This window comes from Bombus affinis, chromosome 10, assembly GCF_024516045.1.
Source record: "Bombus affinis isolate iyBomAffi1 chromosome 10, iyBomAffi1.2, whole genome shotgun sequence".
NCBI lineage: Eukaryota > Metazoa > Arthropoda > Insecta > Hymenoptera > Apidae > Bombus > Bombus affinis.
The window spans coordinates 7225510-7246988 of NC_066353.1; the positions used below are offsets into that span (position 1 = coordinate 7225510).

Below are 21479 nucleotides of genomic sequence, written 5' to 3' on the forward strand. Positions count from 1 at the left end.
TATACCGTTGATTTTCGATATACGTATGTTCGATTTGCCAATTAATCTATCTTTGGAAAAGCATAATTTAAAAGGTGGCAGTTTTTCTAATTGTTTGCCCACCGCGGATGAGTTGGAACCGTGAGAACTCGTTCGATCCATGGTTGTCCTCCTCGACCTAAGGCGACGACGACAGTTACGTTTCTTGAAGATCAGCTGTATCGCGTTAACACAGATGACAATCTATACAACGAAGGAGATGGAGGTGGGGATATATTTGGTCGATACGCTTCGGACCAATAATACATGTACATTATAAACGAAAGGAAACAGGAATTGGGGGTTGTTTCACCTGACCGCGTCTTGCGTTGCCTGCGTTCACCGATCATCACATTCATTTACATACATCTTAATTCATTTTCCTTGAATTCCCACATCAGTCGGTTATTTTCGACTCGAGTCACTTCAAGGTCATTGGACATGAGACGCGGTACACGTTTGGATACGTTTTAACGATAAACAAAATGTATAATAAATCAGTCCATTTAAAGAAACATTTTTGTGTATCATGACAAATAAAAGAATATTCAAGCACCGAAGAGTTAGGTAGGCACTCTGTATATTAAGCTATGCAATTTCGAAGACGCTGAAAATCGAATTTTCAATTTTGCAGTTGAACTTCTTCTTTTGCAGTTCGCTTTGATCAAAATTAGAGAATCAAACCTTGACTTACCTTGAAATAAATTCTGAAATAAATTCCAACGAATTAATCGAGAGAATTGTACCGTGTGTCTTTCGTTTGACGACGATCGTGCGCCAACGAATCGAGGAAAGTATTCTTGTAGCGAGCAAGAATACCCTCGTAGACGAAGCTAAAGGGGTATAGCTATTAAACCGAAATGAGAAATATATACGTGCTAGTTTATCGATTAAATGCTATTTTATTAGGAAGCTTACAAAGTTTTCATAAGACTTGCTCGCTTTTACATGGAAAAAACAATGCCGTTTGCAACTCGGACATTCCAACTTTTGAAAATGTTTCTCTTCCTCTCTTTCTCTTCCTCGTTCTTTCTTTCACTACCCTCTCTCGTATCTTGAGTTTGAATCGCAGCCAAAATTACTTTGTAAGAGATTGTGTATTTTGGAAACTGTTTCTATTCGTACGATCGAGAAAACCATACATACATATGTATAGAGTTGGCAATAATGCTTCACGCTTACAATATTTTCGTATGGTAAAATGCATTCTCTCCATTCTTACCATCATCGTTATCAGTTTTCTCTTTCTCGGTTGATTGGTCGGTTTCCGTGCGAAAGAGAACTCTAAAATTTCGCGTCTTTTTTTTTCACAGAAAAAAAAAAAGGACGAGCATCGTCCACACGGTCGATTTGTTACTTTTGACTCGATATAGCCGATAGGTCATGCAAAAATCGACGAAGGAGAGCAACGACGGGCTTCTTCGTGAATATTCATAAAACGCAAAGGAATCGCAACACGCGCCTTCAGGCTTGCGAATAGCTAAAATAAGAAGCAGACGAGGAAAAAAAGAAAAAGAAAAGGAACTGACGTTCGTTTAAAAAGCATCCGTAATATTCTTTATTCGTCTTTTAAGGGCCTTTTTTCTTTTTTCCTCTCTCTCCCCCTTCCCACTCTCTTTTTATACTGCTTTTTCTTATGATATAAAAAAGAACGTAACAAAAATGCTGCTTCTTCCGGGACATGCGACAGCATAAAACAACATGCAACAGCATGCAACACGCTTCTTTTTTCTTTCGTTTAAGATCAGGAACCGTAGTTCGAAGATGCAAGAGCGGTAATGCGAAAGAAGATAGATACGCTGTGTATTATGTGTTAGCATACCATTGGGATATGTTCGCAATACTCTTTCACCGGTTCTTATAATTTTCGATCGATCGAAGATCGTCAACGTACCGATTATACGATCTATTAGAAAGTTACGCGCCGTTTAAATTTTAAGCGGGAATCTTCCAACTTCGAGAATGGGGAATATGCATGCGATATCTTAGTTTTTTCTTTATTCGAATAGTATACGCTTTAAATCGCTATATATCACGCTGTTCGACGAACGAGTAAACGAAACTACGCTACAGATGCGTTTGCGTATACATCGTCCTAACACAAATACGAAACAATTATAAGACGCGCGAGTTTTTTTTCACGATGATCGAAGAAAGACTCATCGGTAGAATAGCGCAGCAATATTTTATCTTAATTGTTAATTTTACAAACCTATACAAAGGTGTTTACCATTTCGCTTATAGGCTAAATATTGTTTTATCGTTCGAGCTTGCGATGACGCATACGCATACGCATACGCATACGCATACGCATACGCATACGCATACGCATTAACGCACATACAAACATATACGTACATTCGTACACGCATACAAAATACACAAAATACACATGCTCTCCAGCATGTACACTATCGCACTCAAACGCAAATTCATCCACGCTATTACAATTTATAGATCTATATTATTATGGCCATGGATCCTTAGTGTGATTCGGTTGCTTTCCTTACGCAAGACTTGTCGCTGCTCGTCCTTTACTCTATGTACTCTCTTCTTGCATTTCAATGTTTCTTCGAGAAATTATCGTTATATATCGCTAACATACTGACGATACACATTTGTTACGACGCACGCTCGATCGATATCGAGAGATTTTATCGAGATGATGGCAATTTGAGGGAACGCTGATTGAACGAAATACTTTGTAAGAAAAACATACCGGTGTGAAAAATGGATATCGGTCGAGAATGCATTCAGTTTTCATGAAAATATTGTATTACCAAGGCTGTGATTGGTTACGCCATACGTTATTGTAATCGAACAAACGAAACGAATAACAAAAATGCATCGCTAGAAAATCGAAAAAGAAAGATGCGTAGGTCCTAGAGAAAGACGTCCATTGATAACACATGACAATAATGCTGAGAAATACGTAACTTGAAAGATACGATCCCGCGCAAATGGTAACGTATTCTTCCAGTCGTTGTTTCCAATTTTGCGAAAAAATTTAGGAAAAAAAAAAAAGAAAAAAGAAGGAAAGGCCAAGAACTCGCGGTATATTCGTGCTTCTCAATGGTTTTCGTGATTAAAAAGTCACGGATCTGATTAACGTGTAATGCTTTTTTTCGTCTCTACGTCGTAAGCGCATGCAACAACGATGCATGCGTATTCTTACATAATTTTTCTCACTATGAGAAATCGCTAACGCTACTTCCGCTAACAAATGTTCTCATTTTCAAGGGAATTGCCAATTTTCCTTGGAACTTGAAACATTTGGATGGACGAATTTGATGATGTAACCGTAACCAAACATTTGTTAACGATCGCTTATACGCATTAGTCTCTGTGGCGTCTGCTGTCCATGGGATTCGAACAAAGTATGTACGTATGTACGATGTATATGGCAAAATGATACCTGCTATAGGAGAGAGTTCTGTTTTACGATCCTCCGTTCTTGGGAGGAAAATCTAATAACGCTGCTGTCGAGCTACTTGCGTCGACTATTAGTCTATATATATGCAATGTATATTGTGATGTCATTGGACAAAGCTTTTCAGGGTTAATTCGTAAGAAGAAAGAACAAGTAACGATTAATTTTCAACCCTGGATGGATTTCGATCGCATACAGACATCGTAAGCTCTTTCTCCTCATTCTTTTCTTCAAATACGATAATGTGTATGTAATTTGTAACAAATTTGCGCAGCTCATCGTAACTGCCCTGAGTAAAGAGTCTCCCACCATACAACGCGACTCTATGCAACTATGATACGTAAAATAAATCGTAGTCGAAACGAGTTGTTTGTTTACCGTTTGAAGAGAAATGTTTGCAATTTTTATTATTTAAGAACAGACAAAATTTTACGCATAAAAATGATGTTCTTTACGATACGAGAGTTTTGCCAAACTTGATGATACACGACATTGGAAATTTGTAGCGTCGCGACTTTCTCTGTATCGTGTACCCCGAGGCAATGGGAATGCAAGATATTTACATTTTATGACAATGAAAATCATCAGACGGAACAAAAGAGATCGATCTTAATTGACAGAGTAAACGCGTAGTAGGTGGGCAGACGATAGAATGACGTTTCGTCGATAAAATTCTACAAAAATACGTAACAGTAATTAATTGGATGCAATATTCGTGTAATCTATGTTCTTTGAGAAAGTTTGTCCGTTAACGTGCGTACGCACGCGCACGTTATCGGATATGACTCCCTCTCCCCCTCCCTCCCACTATTTCTCTCATATTCCTGCTCCATGTACTTTCCCTTTTCTCTCTTTCGCTCGGTATACTCTTAATCACTTACGACGCAGGTACAATTTTTTTCTGTATTTTTTTTTTCTTTTTTTCCTTTTTGTTAAACTAATCTTTTAATCTTCCTTACGTACTAACTCTCTATGAAGGTGCTTAAGAGAAATTTACAAAAAAATGGCCGTAGTTGTCGTCCCCTTTTCCCTTCGATACAAATGCGCGTTGTTCCTTCCTTGGAATTTGCTTTACAGTATTTTCGAACTTACACTCTACTACATTCTTAGAAACCTACTGAGCAAACTATTTGTAACATGCACCAAGATGCGCGGTTTACTCTTCTTACCGCTGTTTTTTTTTTTTTCGTCCGAAGATGAGTTACTGTTGCTGCTTTTCATAATTCTCGAACAAGTTGTCGTTAGAAAAAAAAAAAAAAAAAAAAAAAAAGAGAGAAATGTAACTCGGAGATATTTTGTTGAATAACAGCTATAGTTGCAAAAATATTTAAGGCCGAACTAAAAAGAAATCGATTTAATAAAAAGAAACGAAGCAAATATACGCGTATACGATCAGTAAAAATATTCATCAAAATTATTTTTTTTTTTTTTCTTTTGCGTCTCTGTATATCCGTTTCGATAAATTGATATAAACGAGCATATACTATGTACTTTTCTAGATATCATATAATAGCCGAAAGTACAGAAACGTTGTATATCTTCTAATGTGACTTATTTTTTATATTATGCTATATGTTCTCATCTAATAGATACCGACGGTGGAATGTACATATTACTCATTTTTTCATTTCTTTACGTTCCTTCAAGTTCTGTACTAAATGTAATCTGAACCGAAATTAAAACATGCGCGACCGTTCAATTTTTCATATGTACATATGTATGTGTATCGAATCTGTGCTGCCTCTGCTTATGTTCGTTCATATTACTTAACGAATGTATCGTATAAAACAACATTCAACAAATAAACCGAACGAATAGCTTGTATCGATTTAAAAAATTTGTAGCGCAAAGACGAGGAGTATATCGAACAGACTCGTCGAAACGGAACAAGAGCACAAAAGAAAAATGGAGAAAAATATAAAGTTAAAGATATATTCGGACACGATATTTCTCTGAATTCTGTAGGAAATATAGAAATTCAGGAAAAATTATTGTCTGATCGAGTGTTGTGTGTTGTTGGCGTCGCGCGTGGTTAATCGTGTATCGGAGCGAAGACACGTCGTTTTATGTCGTCGCTCCATGTGTTGCTATGTTGTATAGATATGCTCATGCGTGTAATAACCGTCGATCGTTGCGCGAATCATCGTAATGCAGCTCTTGTTATTTTTAACGAAACACAACCTTCGCTTTGCCAATCGTAATGTCGCGCTTATGTCATTGTTACTCTTTGTCAATTAACGATAGATAACATTACTGTACACGCTTTCTTCGTATCCGTATATTTACGCGACGAACGTGTAAACATGAATTATACGCGCTACCAAGAAAGGAGACTATCGTTTCGTTCGTAGGAATGTCACCTTTCAGCCACTAACGGTCGCGATAACTGTTTTGTTGGTCTGACGTTCGAGTAGATCCGAACGTGCTTTTAAACGGCGCTGCATCAAACGACTCTCGCTCGGCGGTGACAAACCAAACAGAGGGACCGACGAGTCCTTGCCGATCAATCGATTCTTTCCAATGGATTTCGAATCGGTCAGATCGGCACTCGATTGAATAGAACAAGATTTCAAGCGCGAGATTACATCAAATTCGTTCGAGGAATGAGTCGCGCAAATCTTACTGTGTTCCGATAATTCACTGTTCGAGTCGGACATGTGCCCGTAAGGATGATTATCTTCGTCCGTTGACGAAGTGGATAATCTCGGTTCCCTCTTCTCCGCCAATTCCTCCAAATTTACGGAAAAATGTTGAAGTACTACGCGATTAGCAGCCATCGCCGATTCGGCAAACGCCGACAGTTCTCTAGCAGAATTATTCCTCCTGTAAAGAGAAACGTATCTGTTATTTTCATTTCTTACGTTTATTACGCGTATTACCGCATTATACATCGAACTAATTCGCGACTGAAATTTCTTATGCCGATTGATCCAACTAGCTAAAATCGATCGATCGGTAAGTGCAAAGAATAACTAACCTGATAATACTAGGAGTTATGAGAGACTTCTCTGTATTTTCAACGGAGCTTGGACCAGGATTGATCCACGGATGTTTCAGAATACTCTCGGCGCTGAGCCTTTGCTGGGCTTCTTTGACCAGCAAGCCCCTGATCAAATCTTTCGCATCTTCCGAAATACACCTCCATTCGTTGTCCGGAAATTCGTACCTGCCTTCTTGAATACTGGTAAATAGAAGTTGTTGACAAGCCTCGCAATTTTCCCCTCTTTCCCAACCACAATCGGATCCGCAATTCCCATAAAAAGGTGGATAACCGCAGAGAAGTATATACATAATCACGCCAAGACTCCAAAGATCGCAACGCTTATCGTAATAATTCGCTTCCCCGGTGAAAGCTCCTACAACTTCTGGAGCCATGAAGTCGGCGCTGCCGACTGGCGTTAAGAGTTGCGGTGTAGCTACAGGACTTGACAACGAATTGTTGAACTTGATACCCGAACCAAGATCAAAGTCGCATAATTTAATCGGTATGAGCTTATCCGGATACACACACAAAATGTTTTCGGGTTTCAGATCCCTATGGGCGATACCTGAAAGAAGCAAAGATAACACATTCGTTAAGAGGATAAATTTGGAGGTGCTGCATGTGGATACCGTAATCGCACATGTACTTAATTAAAATAATTCAAATAAAAGTGACCCTACCTTTCTTGTGAAGGAAATTTAACGTGCTTGCGATCTCTTGAATTATTTGACTGGCTTCCCGTTCGCTAAAATGAACTCTTTCTTGTATCCGGTTCAACAGTTGACCACCGTTTACTTTCTCGAATACCAGATAAAACTTTACTTCGTCTTCGAAAAACTCAATCAATTGGATGATATTTGGATGGCCCTGGCAATGATGAAACGTTTCGACTTCTTTGAACACACGTGCTCGTGCGTGACCGGGAATTTTGTCGATAATTTTAACAGCATACTCCAGATCGGTATAAAGCGACCTACAAGTTTGAACTGAGGCGTAAGCACCTTCTCCAAGAACTTCGCCGGTCAATTTGTACAGTTCTGAAACAAACACGCAGTCGTATTTTAATACTAATTTTATAACTGCGGTAATATAACAATAAATAAAATGCAATAGAATAATTTTGAGAACGGAGAGGAATATAGAAAGGCATATAATATAAGAGGTGAGAAGGGAATGGAAAGGAATAGGGATGGAGAGGGGAAGGAGAGGCTGGATCAGAGAGAGAGAGAGTTAGAGAGAGGAGCGAGGTTGACCAAAAATAATCGCATCGCGTCACGTACGCCAAAACGAACCGAGTTTCGTAGTAAGCACAACATCCTTTATTATCGCGTTTATCGGAGTAACTCGTACTTTATTCAAAGAAAAGATCGGTAGAGTACAGCTTTCGGAAAATCCTCAACTTAAACTTTGCGTAAAATTCGAATCGCGTCTATTCTTCTCTATTTATTCTATAGCGTAATTAACATTACGACGCGCTATCGGAGTTCAAAGAAACGAAAGACGCTGTTAGATAGAGCATCGTTACGTTGCTGAATATCGATGATTCAAAAAAAGGATCGATCACACCCGAGCTCCGCCTATAGCGCGATCAATCGTCTAATCAGAAAATTATCGTTAAGAGTTTCGGACGCGTATAACTAATACATCGTTTCTGTTTTTTTCCTGACCGAGAACTTTCAACCTCTGTTAGCCGTTGCCTGACCCTCTCGTCGCGTGTCCGCTTGCATCTTGCTTCCCCAATAACGCAATAACACGATGCTTCCGTTTCATTCTGTACGGCTGCTCGTTCGTTTGTTCATTCCCTAGTTTCAACGTTACAACGTTACGTCGCTTCAATGTATCGTAAGCTGCTATCAACTCTCTTTTTACCTTTCCTTTTCTATTCCCTAATCAACAGTTTCGCTCTCCCCTTAGCTCCCACCTATTTGCCTCTCGCGCCAAAGATACGATTCTCTCTCTGCTTGGCAACACCGCCGACGAATACCTAGCAACCAGAAGCCGATAATACATTTTCATGCCTCCACCGTCTCTCCACTGCCTTTCCTTATCCCCCTCTATGTTAAATTGCACCGCCGCACCGATTCTATTGTACACATACACATGGCATATATTCTTCGATCCGACGTCGTGATGCATAATCTATACGTCTAATTTGACTCTCATAACATACACTTAACGCGTAATGTGCATTTACCAGTGATATTTTTACGATCCTTGTTAACTTGTTTCGTATTACGAGTAAATATAACTGACGATATAGGGAAACAGAACACTTTGTAAGTTTAAAAATTTTAGCACATTTAACGAGTACGCGTTAGAACACACGCGCGACTGTTGATTATACGAGGATTTGATCTGTGTACGATAACGAACAAGGGACCGCCTGAAACAAGAAGCTGCAAGTTACGAGACTCCCCCGATTAAGAAATATCAACAAAGCGAGAGTATCTAGGAACAAGTAACATAGAGATATACAATTTTTACGCGAACGAAAAATCGAAGTATTTCATAGGAAGAAAATTATTTCGTAACAATAGAATTGAGAGAACTACAAATGAATTACGGTTAGAAAATGCGCGTGTACATGGTGGTAAACGGTGGAAAGAATGGGGGGAAAGGATAATAAAGATTAGAAAGAGAAGGTAGAAATCTGAAGAGGCGATGGAGGAGCTTGAGACTCGGGACGTATCGACGAGTTAACCCGTGGCCCAGATTTGAACGTATACGGGTGCGCTCGTGCCTAGTTTACTACCAGCAGTACGAAGCGGAAGCTTCTCGAACACTGAAATTCTACTACTCTACTGCACTGTACAAAATCGATCGTATAGCGTGACATAATAGTTTCAACTAATCAACTCGACTAATAATTTTTCAAAAAGAGGTTGTATTCGTTTAAACCTATTCCAGAATACACGATAGACACACTGAAAACCGAATTAAACGACACATCGTTCGTATAATCGAATAAAATAAATATGCTTTGCTATTCGCGTTTTAGTTTGTCCGATATCCCGTTTTTCGCGACTATTCTCTGATCTTAAACCGTCCGAAGCCTTATGTCGCTTCTACGTCGACGTTTAAGGCTCGATTTAATTTTTGCTTGTAAGGTACTTAGTGGCCCTTGTGAGTAGCCCTGAAATTACATCGCAATTCAATTTATGGATACATTGATCCTCTATTAGGCGTTGTCTCTTTTTTTTTTTTTAGATATTAATCGCGCGGTACTCTATAGGCAACAAAATTGTCTAAATAAGCTTATTATAAACGTTAATCTTTACTACGAATAAATCAACTTTTTCTGTACTTCCCGTGCTTTACTTTCTATTCTCTCGAGCTAACTACTTTTCATATTGTAGCAAGCAATGTATTTACTACAGGGAGTACAATCAGTACATATATTATTAATATTATTATTATTATTATTATGAGGAAAAAATTGAGATTGAGCGCATAATCGATCAATATACTCGTTTCGTATGAATTTCTCAAAGATTCTAAATTTGTATAGGATAACATAACCTGCGGTGAGGTGAGTCATCGAAGCATGAGTGACAGAGATCGTTAACTCAAACACGTGCCCGCAGTCAAACAACGAATTGACTGTTTACTATTATCTACATTTCTACCTTGCCGTAACCTGCCCTGATCGATCTTTGCATTTTCTTTTTCCCTTTATTTTTTTTTTTTTTTTCTTTTTTCCGTTGATCTTCGTATTATACGATAAGATAATAGTATATGTTAGAATAATCTTCGTATCGTACTTATATCGTTCGACCGAAGTAGCTGAATTAAAACTACGTATATCGAATCTCGAGATCAACCAATGAGAAATTTTTCAAAAATATATACGTTTATAAGAAGAATTCAATAATCGCTACGCGATAAATGCGCGATAAACTATGCGTACGTTGCCGTTGGCCGAACAACGCGCACGCTATTCGATTAAATCGGCCGGGAAGAAATTCTTCGCTGCTCGGCCAACGACACAAGAACAGTACCGAATATTCAGTTACCCACCCACCATTATCGATATTTATCACAGAGCAAGAGTCTACAAGTTCTTTCATTTTCTCGCAGTGTGTCGCGAATCTTTCCGTAAGATCAAATTTTACCTTGAAAACAAGCTGACATCAAAGACGATCCAGAGCGTTTCTTCTTGCGTCTTTTGCGCCTAGCTTCCTCTTGTCGAGCTTGCACGGCGCTCATTGATTCTCCCGTGGTATTCGCAGTCTCTCTGCAACTTGCCTCTTCTAAAACAAAAACAAAATTGTTAATATATGCTCGATTAATTGCAAAATATTCCAAGATTAAACATATATAAACGTATATGGTTAAACGTTCGTACGAGAATGTATATATAATATCACAATATCGTAACATAGTAATATCTAAATTATAGTATAGATATAAATAATATGGAAATCATGTGGAAAGACGAATAGAAAGTGTTTCTGTTCTTCGTTCGTTATTCTCGTTTTATAGAGTACGTGAAAAAACATAATCGCAAAATTAAACGATAAATATCTGTTCGAAATAGTAAATAAAGTAAGTAAGTAGAAAAGTAATATGTAGAAAAATTTCGCAAAGTCCCGATATACGGTAATAAGCGGGAATTAGGCAACTCTTGTTTATCCGTGAAAACAATTTCTCGAGAATCAACCGACCAAATATATACATACATATGTATGTACATAGATACATACACGTGACAATCCCACGCGTTCATTAACGCTATATCAAATACGATACGGCTTGTTTATTTCTGGACATATTTACGCGCATGCAAATATTAAAAATCTTAAAAAATTACAAATTCGCAAACACCAGGAGGACATTACGCATTTCGCTCGATACGTATTAATATTTATCTTACCAACCATGGATGATTACATTATTTGATTCATTTCTATAACTGAATGTATAAATACATCGTTACGGTCGAGTTAGCATGACTTCTATCTAATGCCATACACTCTCTTGAAGGAAATTATAAAATGTCGATACAGTCTTCGTTGGCCGTGATATACACGTGTAAGCGAAGGAGGCGCAACGAATTTCGTAAATAATCCGGCACATTGAAACACGAAGCTAGTTTAAACATTTTTTTTTATATATACGGCTTTCAGATTTAGATGCACAAGTTGGCGAGAACTATGTAAAACTATCTGTCATTACGCTAGAAGAACTACGATTAAAAATTAAGTGGGGCATCGAAAAGTAGCATAAAAGATGTTTGAAAGGTCAAGATCAAGTTGACTAAACGCACGAAGCTGTTCGATGAAATATGAGGAATCGCGCGTGATCACCATATTTGCCAACAACGCGTGGGTCATCGAGTAACACCGCGTGTGTAAATATGTATTTAATGAATCGATAAAGAGCGACGATCTTTGTTTCAATTTCAAATTCATAACTCGAATTTAAACGATCCGATCGATCTGATCTGTTACGAACAAAAGTCGCGTTTATTAGTAGAAAGATCCGACCGAAAGATACATTTACTTTCAATATGCGATCGAATAAAGGTTATCCGCATTCTGATATCGTACATTTTCTTGGTACGAAGATAATTGCAATCTCAACGTGCCAAAAAATGATTTAGCCCCGGTCAAATACGATAGACATCGTAGTTAATCACTAATGCCGAACTGAATCGCAATTTAGCCAAGAGTGAATGTGTATACTCTTCTGTTGCCTGTATCAACGATGCAATGCAACGCAATGAAACTCGATGCAAGAAGAAACACAACCAAGCACGGCAAGTACTAAGAGAGCTCAGGGTTCAATGACTGGCACAGAAAAGGAACGCCGCCATCTTACGCGAGATATACACGCGTACGATAATGTTGCTGTATCCGCAAAACCAGCGACAATCGTCGATTCAATATAAAAAACCTAAACGTAAATCCATATACATACATATGCATATATAGAGAATGGGGCATATTTTCTTTCTCGTCTATGAATTTTCATGAAGAAAAAGAAAAGAAAAGTGGAAAATAGAAAAAAAAAAACGCCTTTACGAAATGAGTTTCACTCTTGAACGTTTGTCTAATGTCATTTCACGCTTGACAATGTGTACAATATACATGAACACTGTATTTTAACTTTAACGCATTTCAAGGTTAAAAATTCTCCGAGGCTCGCGTTTCGATGGGTCCAGCAACAACTACTTCTCTTTTCATTTGCAGAAATATGTTTGGTCTTTTCTGCGAAAATTTTCAAAAAGACGAATTATGACGTATGCGATATCAATCAGAAAATTTTTACCTTACGATTACGTTTCGCATTTCGCAAAGAAACCATTCTCTTTAAAATGAAGAGTATTTACTAACGGATTTGACATGCGCGCGAGCATCTCTCCTCTCCTCTCTCCCTCTCTCTCTCTCCTTCCATTCTTTGTTTGGGTTACCCTTACCGACACCCTTTGCGATTTGCGTCCAACTCGAACGCGAACCGACTAACCCACTTCGACCCTCAAAAATAATTCAATGATGCACGTTGCATCGTCTTAGCGTCATGACGCGCTTTGATCCGGCTATGCTTCATTTTCTCTCATAATACGTATCAACGTTTGCACCCTTCGCCGCACTTTGTCTCGCTGTACATTTTCGTTTCTTATTCCTTCTTACCAATATTACAAAATTACATATTTTTATACGTTATAATTTGTTCGATTTCGATGTACGAGAAACAATTTTACAACGAAACATCGAAACAAACGATCGAAACGATAAAAAAGATACGAACAAAGTACACATAAGCGAAATGCTAAGAATAACCTATTACACGCGTCAAAATAACGAGATAAAATACAGTGCGATCGATGTGTGTATATGTGTCCATTTTGATACTGTCAAGTTTTTCAATCGGCATTTTTAGGCGTAGACATATACATGCATATTTTAAGTAGTCAAAAGAAAAGTTAGAACGGTACAGTTAAAAAAAATCGAGAAATGTAAAATTATATTTAATATAAATTAAGTAAGATTCGGCGGAAACGTCGATTCGATTACTATAAATGTTTCACGACCGTTCGAATTATATGATTGTAACTTAGTTATACAAAAACATACGATATTACAAGCCCTAACCTTCAAGACTCTAAATATGCAATAGAGATCTTATTTCGAATTTTAATTTTCGTGATCGAACAAATTTAGAACGAATTTAAACGAAAGGTTCTGAGATAGAAAACTCGAAGCGAAGAACACTGGGAACACGGCGCACCGGCTTCGAGAAAGTTCTTCCGTCAACCGACTTCCATTGTCACGTCCCGCGTTTCTCTTCACCGATTGATCTTGAAAATTTCTATCAGCTCGCGCGATTGCTTATTTTACACGTTTTCTTTCCTTTTTATCCAAATCATACAGTCGATTAATTTAACAGTTAACGATCGAAATAATACTTTTCTTCTTCTTCTATCAATGATAAAGCTCACACGAAACGAAAACGATATCGCGATGAAATTTATTCGAAACAAAGTGTCACGTATCGAAAAGTACAGAGGAAAAGTTTAATATAAACGGATGTTCATCCATTTCACCGCACTGTTTTGGTTGGTTCATGACATTACCAGCAATGTTAAAATTGCCTCGAATGATTTTGGTATGTCATATCGTTGCGATCGCGTTTGGTTCAAAGTAAATATTTGGACAAGGAAAGATATTCTTACCTCTTGTAACTTCTTGACTACCGTCTCCTCGTTCCTCCAATATTTTCTCCACCATTTTTGCACTCAGCGATTCCACTTAACTTCGATGGTTTAATATCCCAAATAAAAGGGTAAAAGAGGAAAATGTAGTTTTCGTTTGAAACAAAACAAAGTTTTGCTCCTTTTTCCTCTTCTTCGAGTCTCCTTTCTGTTTCGTTTAGCGAACAGCAATGAAACTCTTTCTCCTCCTATCTCTTAATCCGATATCAATAATTATAAAAAAGAGTCAGTCGTATATACAAAAACATGTAAATCCACTAAGTTACTGATATAATCTTCTTTCCCACTATTTCAATTTCCCAAACCACTGTACGTTGCTTTCTTCGATCCTTTCTCTTCTCCCTTTACCGACGTACTCCCGTTTTTGCTTTCGCTCTCTATCTCGCTCGTTTTCAATGTTTCTGTCTCGGGATAATTCGATGTATATCAGCGTCGGTATCACAGATATAAATAAATATATAAAGACTATTTCTCTGTTTCTGTAGCTCTCGCGACTTACAGAAGCGACAAACGATGCTACTACTATGGTAGATGATACGCGTCGTAGCTAAATCGTTTGAATAAATACTATCACAGACTTAAACACTGCGCGCCTTTTCTCCACTTTTTTTTATTTCTTCCACTTCACTGTCTTCAGAACTGTAGGTATACGAATAAATAGTCCAATCGTCTTGCCTATCACTTTCGAACTGATGAGACGTTTTGTCAGCGAATGAATCTACGCTGGAACTAAAATTTCTGCACGACTCCTCCTCGATTTTTTCTCAAATTCTTCTCTAACGTCGAAACTTCGGCTACTTCTATACCCTCGAATCTCCTGCTCGTACTCCGAGACTTTTCGCCGGATAAACTAAAGTTTTTCCGTATACGAAAATCTCCGCGGATGGTCGCTATTCCGTTGTCGGTATCGCACAGCCTTTCGCACGTAGCGGTAGCCCGGCTCGGAAGCGCATTAAAAATCCTTCAGCTAACACATCGAGTCTTTCCTTTTACCTTCCCTCACTGCTCGGCAGTTGGTTTCCGACTGAACTTTGCAAGATGGCCACTTCGCTTACTAACAGCCTACCCCCTCTCCAACCTCGCTGTTCTCGTCCCGGCACTCCCGGCAGCATCGATGTCCGCTGCTCCCACCACGCTCGCGCCGTTCCCTCTAACCTCCCCACTCCCGTGTCGTTTTACTTCTACGTAGGATCGGGCGACTTCGTCGACGCCCTCTGAAACGACGCCGCGTCACGTAGCTCCTAGCCAGGGGTTCTCGAACGCTCCGAACCACACTCACGTAATTACCGAATCGTATGATGCAATCTTTACGTGATTTGCAATTCTATTTTCAATGAATTCATCACCGATATTTTATAATTGAATACTTATTTGACATTTGCTTGTTACCATGCAAATATCGCTTAGAAAGCTGTCCTATGAATTACGAATAGCGATTGAAAGTAGTCGTAACTAATTTAATACTCAGGCTAACAATAGGAAAATTAAACTTTAAAAACACTTTCCCCCTTTCTTCCTCTCTTTCACTTTTTGACATTGCCCTTTCCTCTATTTCCTTGAATAATAAATCGCTGAAGAACGCTTGAGAATCACTGATTGCTTTCGTATGTTTGGAATCGACTTGCCGGTAATAACGCCATTTCATACGTAATATTCATCGTAAACGTTTTTACTAAGAGCTTGGACACAACGCATTTTTCGAGTGAATAGTGAGATTATATTCTCGAAATGTTTACGATCTAGCATCATTTATACCCACATTATATAGGATGAGTGCCAGATAAACGCAGGGGAACGGGAAATATCGGCGAGTGATTGCGACGTGCGTTGTTTTAGGAAGAGATGCGCGCGCACAATGGCCACGTATAACATCACGCGACATAGGAAAAGAATCGAGAGAGACGACCGAGAGAGAATACGTACTCGGTTGTTTCTAGCGTGTGTGTGTATGTTGTTATTGTGTGTGTGCGCGCGCGCCCGCGCGAGGGAGCGTCACGGTGAGATGAAACACCAGGAAAGAAGAGAAAGAAAGGAGTATGTATGGAAAAGAGAAACAGAAAGAGATAGACGCAACATTATTCGAGTTCTATAGTAGTCGAAATACGCGCACACACATAAGAGCGCTTATAATTTTTACGCTACGCGCAGACTCGTGTTGACTATCGAAGTTTGTTTTCAATCAGCCAACATCGCGTGAACTTGTTGCCCGTATAATTGGTATAGTATTGCGTGGTAAGACTATTAGCCGTATTCTTATATTACGTAAGGTTATAAGGTCGATTGTTTACCTGGCTGTTTCAACCACCGTTTTACATATTTGACCAACTTCAATACTGTCTTGCAGAAAGTTTAATGAACAAAAGCGCATCATTGTTGCATCATCCACATCATAGATGTGATAATCAACCAGATATCGACCATATCACGTCGAAGTAACAAATCGAGAAAAATGTTCGATTGCAGAAGGAGCATATATACTTTATGTACATCCTTGTACAGTACGTTCGTACAAACGAATAGGAAATTGAGCTTTTGGCTTTTTATACAATTTTAGAAACAATCGCTTGAAAACAACGTTTAATTCGAACATCGAGGAGATTTAATCGTTGATCAGAATCAACAAATATTATTACGTAAAAATGGAATGCATCGAACGAGTTTTTACGCTCTTACCCTGAAAACGCGACAGATTTCTTGTCTAAATAGAAAATTTAAAGGACAATGTTGTTTGGTCGCACAAAATAACAGCATAAACCGGTTTCTGCACGTGGCAAGAGTTGCTCGATCGTGCCCGGTGAACCGGCAGTACCCGACTACAATACCTACCACCATGCTATCGATTTACGTAACTTTCTTCCACTTTTGACACACATTCCTCCCTAAGTTATTTTGAAGTTTCACGATGACGAAACAGAAGATAAGGCCAAATGTGCGTTTGACTACAAGGTGAAAAGGAGTTTAAGGGTTGCGGGTTATGTAAGTATATATGTATGTAACTTGAAGAGGCTTCGTAGCTATGAATAATAAACGAAGGAGGGCAATGTAAGCAGGTGCCAAAGGGGAAGACGTAATCACGGAGAAACCAAGGATGAGAAAAGATAACAAAAGTTGAATTTTCAAAATGGTCACTGCTAGTTCATAATCGTGATGTCGATTGTTTTAGATAGAATCGATCGTTTAAATCGATTTGGAATACATGTATTTATAACGGCGACGTGGGAGCTCGATTACTACGACTCATCGAACAATATTTGTAAAACCACGGAGATGACCACGAAACTGTACTGGTACAAATTTATCTAATTACTTCAAATTCTATGCATGACATGATGAAATCATCGCGAATTCATTAATTTTAACGAGTTATTATCGGTCTTCGGTAACCAATGACTCATCCAAACGGGATTATCGCTGTACTCTATCTATTATCGTTTAACGAAGCGAGAGAAATGCGCGTTGCAAACTTGTATTGCGAATTCACCTAGTGACGTCTTTCAAAAATAAACGAAATTTTGGATAAATTACAGCGATATTTGGTTCTTGAATAGCTAATCGAATTGCCAAGCTGTTATCGTTAGAATTCGATTTGGAATAATGGTTAATGACATTTAGTTTAACAGTGAGAGAAGAAAACAGGTAATGTGTGAACGATGTGTGTATTACATATCCGGTAAAGTTAAAGCAGAGTAATTACGGTGTGATACAAGACGCGCATACTATGTTACGTAATTTGCCAAGCCGATCACTCAGAATGAATTGTTCATCTCTCTAAAACTTTTATTCATAAACTTATGCGTGTCTCTGAATGAAGGTATGGCTTATTTAAAAGCAGGATCGGCTAACAGTTAAGAAATAGGTTATGATGATTCGAATTTGAATATTTTGGCGTTTAATATAACCTTTAATAAGTCGAGCAACAACAACGACGACAGGTTATGAAAACCGATAAGATAGTTTAAACGAGTAATAATACCGAAGTAGATAGATTTTCAGAGTTTTACGTAATATAAATCGTTGGATAAAACAATCGGGATTGATACGTGGAAAAAAAGAAGTTGGTAAATACGATAGAGGGCGAAAAAGAACCGAATTTGTTCGAATTACGTTACTTGTTTAAAAGATAGTGAGAAGTAATTGTGATTTTCTTATTTTGAGTGTTCACGCATGGCTATGCGAATTCGCGATTGCAAATATTTTCGAAAAGAAATTGACGTCGAATAAATTTTCTCAAGAGCTAATTGATCCATAAGCAACGAAGATAAAAGGAGCGAGAACGATATACTCGACGAGCGTCGATTGTCGAGCGTCGAGCGTGAAGGCATGATTTCACGCAGCACGTGGATCCACGATTCAGGGTCAAATAATAGGACGCGCAGAAGTTTTTGTCCAAGGTCTTCCGCATGATATTCAGTTTTGGTTGACTGTTTTATCACGCGTAAATTTTACACAACACCTTTGACGTTTTGTATTTTTTGTTTGAATGGCAAGCTTATTTATGCTTTGGAAGCGATAAATTACATACAGACTTATATCTACCTATACCTACTTTCAAGAAGAGAGCGATGCGTCGTAGGTATATGTTTGGTTATTGCAACTAATCTAATTCTATTCGATATCATAGTAAAAAGATATCTTGCTACAATGTACAAGAATTCGGAACTCCTTTTTCCTTTCAAAGTTTGATCCTTTTGATTCGCCACGACAATGTATATAGGCGCAATATTCGCATACTTCGTATCGTATAAATACATAAATGTATGTACATGTAATTCATTACTTGTTATCTTAAGATCAAAGGGACGTATATACATATATCCGTTGATAGATATTATCGAATGGTATCGAAAGCGAGAGAAAGAGAGAATGAGCACCTTGAATAGCGTAGAGTATAGAATGTATGAAACAGTATTACCAAGAGAGAGCGAGAGCGAGGGTGAGGGCGAGGGCGAGGGCGAGGGCGAGAGAGAGAAAAGTATCAATCATATTTCCAAAAAGATTTTTATTTGTAATTCTATCGTTAGGTATTTCTTAAAGTTCTCGCTAAATCTAGTAGATTCTTACGACGACGTAATAAGACGCGGAAATAATTTAGTTCGTTTGTGACCGCATCGGTACAGTTAGTACCAGAATTAATTGCAAATCCACGTTTTCGCGAGCGAATTAATCAAAGTCTTAGTTTATAAATTAAGCCAACATTTATAAACACTTAATAAACTGTAAATTAAGGAGAGGATACGAGAATTTCGATGATTAACAGTGTACGGTTTGAAAAACGGACGAAACCATCCTCCGTGAAAAATGCCAACGAACTTGCTTGACCCGAGAGAAAGACCAGTGGCCTGATCTGGTATCGATCACACATCAAATTTTCTACGATTCTGCGTTTCGTAGCTTTACCGTATTCCATGTTTTTCGCCGATCGGATCGTTAAAACATCAAACCGGTACTATCCAATAGCAACCTTGCATTTGCCAGTTTCTACGATCTACCCTATAGGCTCTGTAGCCTTGACTTTATTGTAGCAAACGCGTATAGATTTACATACATATGTGCCTGAGTACCTTTATTATGACTGTGTCGCGATATCGCTATCTCTCTTTTCCCCCTTTTCTTTTTGTAGCAACGACATGCAAATTATATTCATCAGCGAAACTTGTCGCGTGTATCTGTCTCTTCTTCTTTTATCTTATTTCCCAGAAACGAACATCCTTATAGATTCGCCTTCATAAGGATCCCTTTTGCGGTGATACGTAATGTACGTACTACTTAGGTATGTACATGCGATCAATGATGTCTCGTGATAGTTCAACGCACACCAAATAAAAAGATGGAAAATAGTAAATATTTTCTGCGGAACGAGCGCGATAAGATTAAGCAAGTGGTACTTCTTTTTCGCTTCTTGCGATGTACAAAGCGCGATCCCTAGCGATAAAGACAAGCTGTTGAACAAGCGAATCGAAGGCAAACTCGCGAATAGATAATGAGAATATTAGAAGTGAATTAAAGGCGAATACCCGAATAGAAATGCGACGAGGTTCGAATTGTCAGATAATTTTCGAAGATCGGACATTTTGGACGAATATATATAATCGTATTACGTGTAATCTGACCTATTACGAGAAACGAGATAACGAGTTCGTCTCACGTGATATATCGGTATACTTGTCTGCGCGACATTGACCAGAAATGTTTTTACAAAACAAATATCCGAGAGAGGGAAGAGAATAACGTTGCTTGCGCGTTGATATTCTTACGATAAAATTACACAAGTTTGCACGATATCGATAACGTCGTTATTGATAAGCTTGTAAATAAACAATAAATTCTGTAATCTATAGCTTCGTGCAGGTTTACGAAATTGTTGTCTAAGCGTCCTACAATTGTTGCCTAATCGAAAATTATTTCGAATAATACACCATAAACTGAAAAGACGTTTAGACGTTTCATCTGATATGTCTCTAGACCTTGATACGATTCGCTTTCCGGTGGAATGATTTGATAGGTCTCGAATCTCGAATCTCGATTGAAAGAATCGAATCGATACGAACACTTGTAACTGAGCAGGCAGACTCGGAAATGCTGAATATTGCTGAATTTTATATTATATTATACTACGTACCTTTCGGACGGTCGAACGAGTTGCAACGAACACACCAGTTAGCATAAACGATATTTATAACGATATGTTAGGCGCGGGACTCGTGCCAGACGCGTAAAAGCGATTTGGACCCGTTTTACTCTCGAAAACGAGCATTTCTCGCGCATCGTCGAAAATTTGGTCGCGATCTGCACACCTGTTTGACTTTCCATGTCAAAACGCGAATAAATACAAAGAAACGCTGGTAATCTTGTTAAAAATCTATATCCTCTCGGATTTTGAGATATGTTCTAAAGCTCAACATCCTGAACAGCCTTTTCCTATACGTATATATATAACAGGCGGCCGGCCTTACTTATTTTTGAATTATACACAAAAATATCCCGTCGCATGGTCTTATTTTCAAGCCGAGTTGGATTAGTAGTATTAGAGAGAAAATTACCTCTCTGGTAGTACATGGTAGTAAGGGCCGCCGCATTTAATCGCATTTAACCGGGCATCATTTAACTCTTAATTAAGAATGAGCAACAATACAGCCAAGTTCGTTGCTTTTTGAAGAAAAAGAATTGTTTACGAGTTTCAAACTTCCTATGCCATGTGATTCCAAACATCAACGTTTTTTCTCTTTTCCATATGTTTTTTATCTTTTTTCAACTTAGCAAGATTCAATGAATGACTACTCAACTATTCGATCGTGCTATATACTAATAATACAACATAGTTTGAAAGCTAAGGG

The 21479-nt window shown here is 38.3% G+C and overlaps 1 protein-coding gene and 1 long non-coding RNA gene across 2 annotated transcripts; one reads left to right on the plus strand and one right to left on the minus strand.

Moving 5' to 3' along the window:
• Positions 1-900: 900 nt before the first annotated feature.
• LOC126921105 (MAP kinase-interacting serine/threonine-protein kinase 1) lies at positions 901-15742 on the minus strand. Its single transcript, XM_050732355.1, has 5 exons — positions 14107-15742; positions 10544-10681; positions 7112-7468; positions 6426-6996; positions 901-6271 (listed from the first exon to the last, which is right to left on the minus strand). Exons 1-5 carry the CDS (start codon positions 14159-14161, stop codon positions 5812-5814), a joined length of 1581 nt encoding a protein of 526 aa, XP_050588312.1. The 5' UTR covers positions 14162-15742; the 3' UTR covers positions 901-5811.
• LOC126921118 (uncharacterized) lies at positions 15738-21007 on the plus strand. The gene is made up of 2 exons (XR_007712236.1): positions 15738-16377; positions 16490-21007. It is a non-coding gene; the product is annotated as an uncharacterized LOC126921118 (long non-coding RNA).
• Positions 21008-21479: the final 472 nt, after the last annotated feature.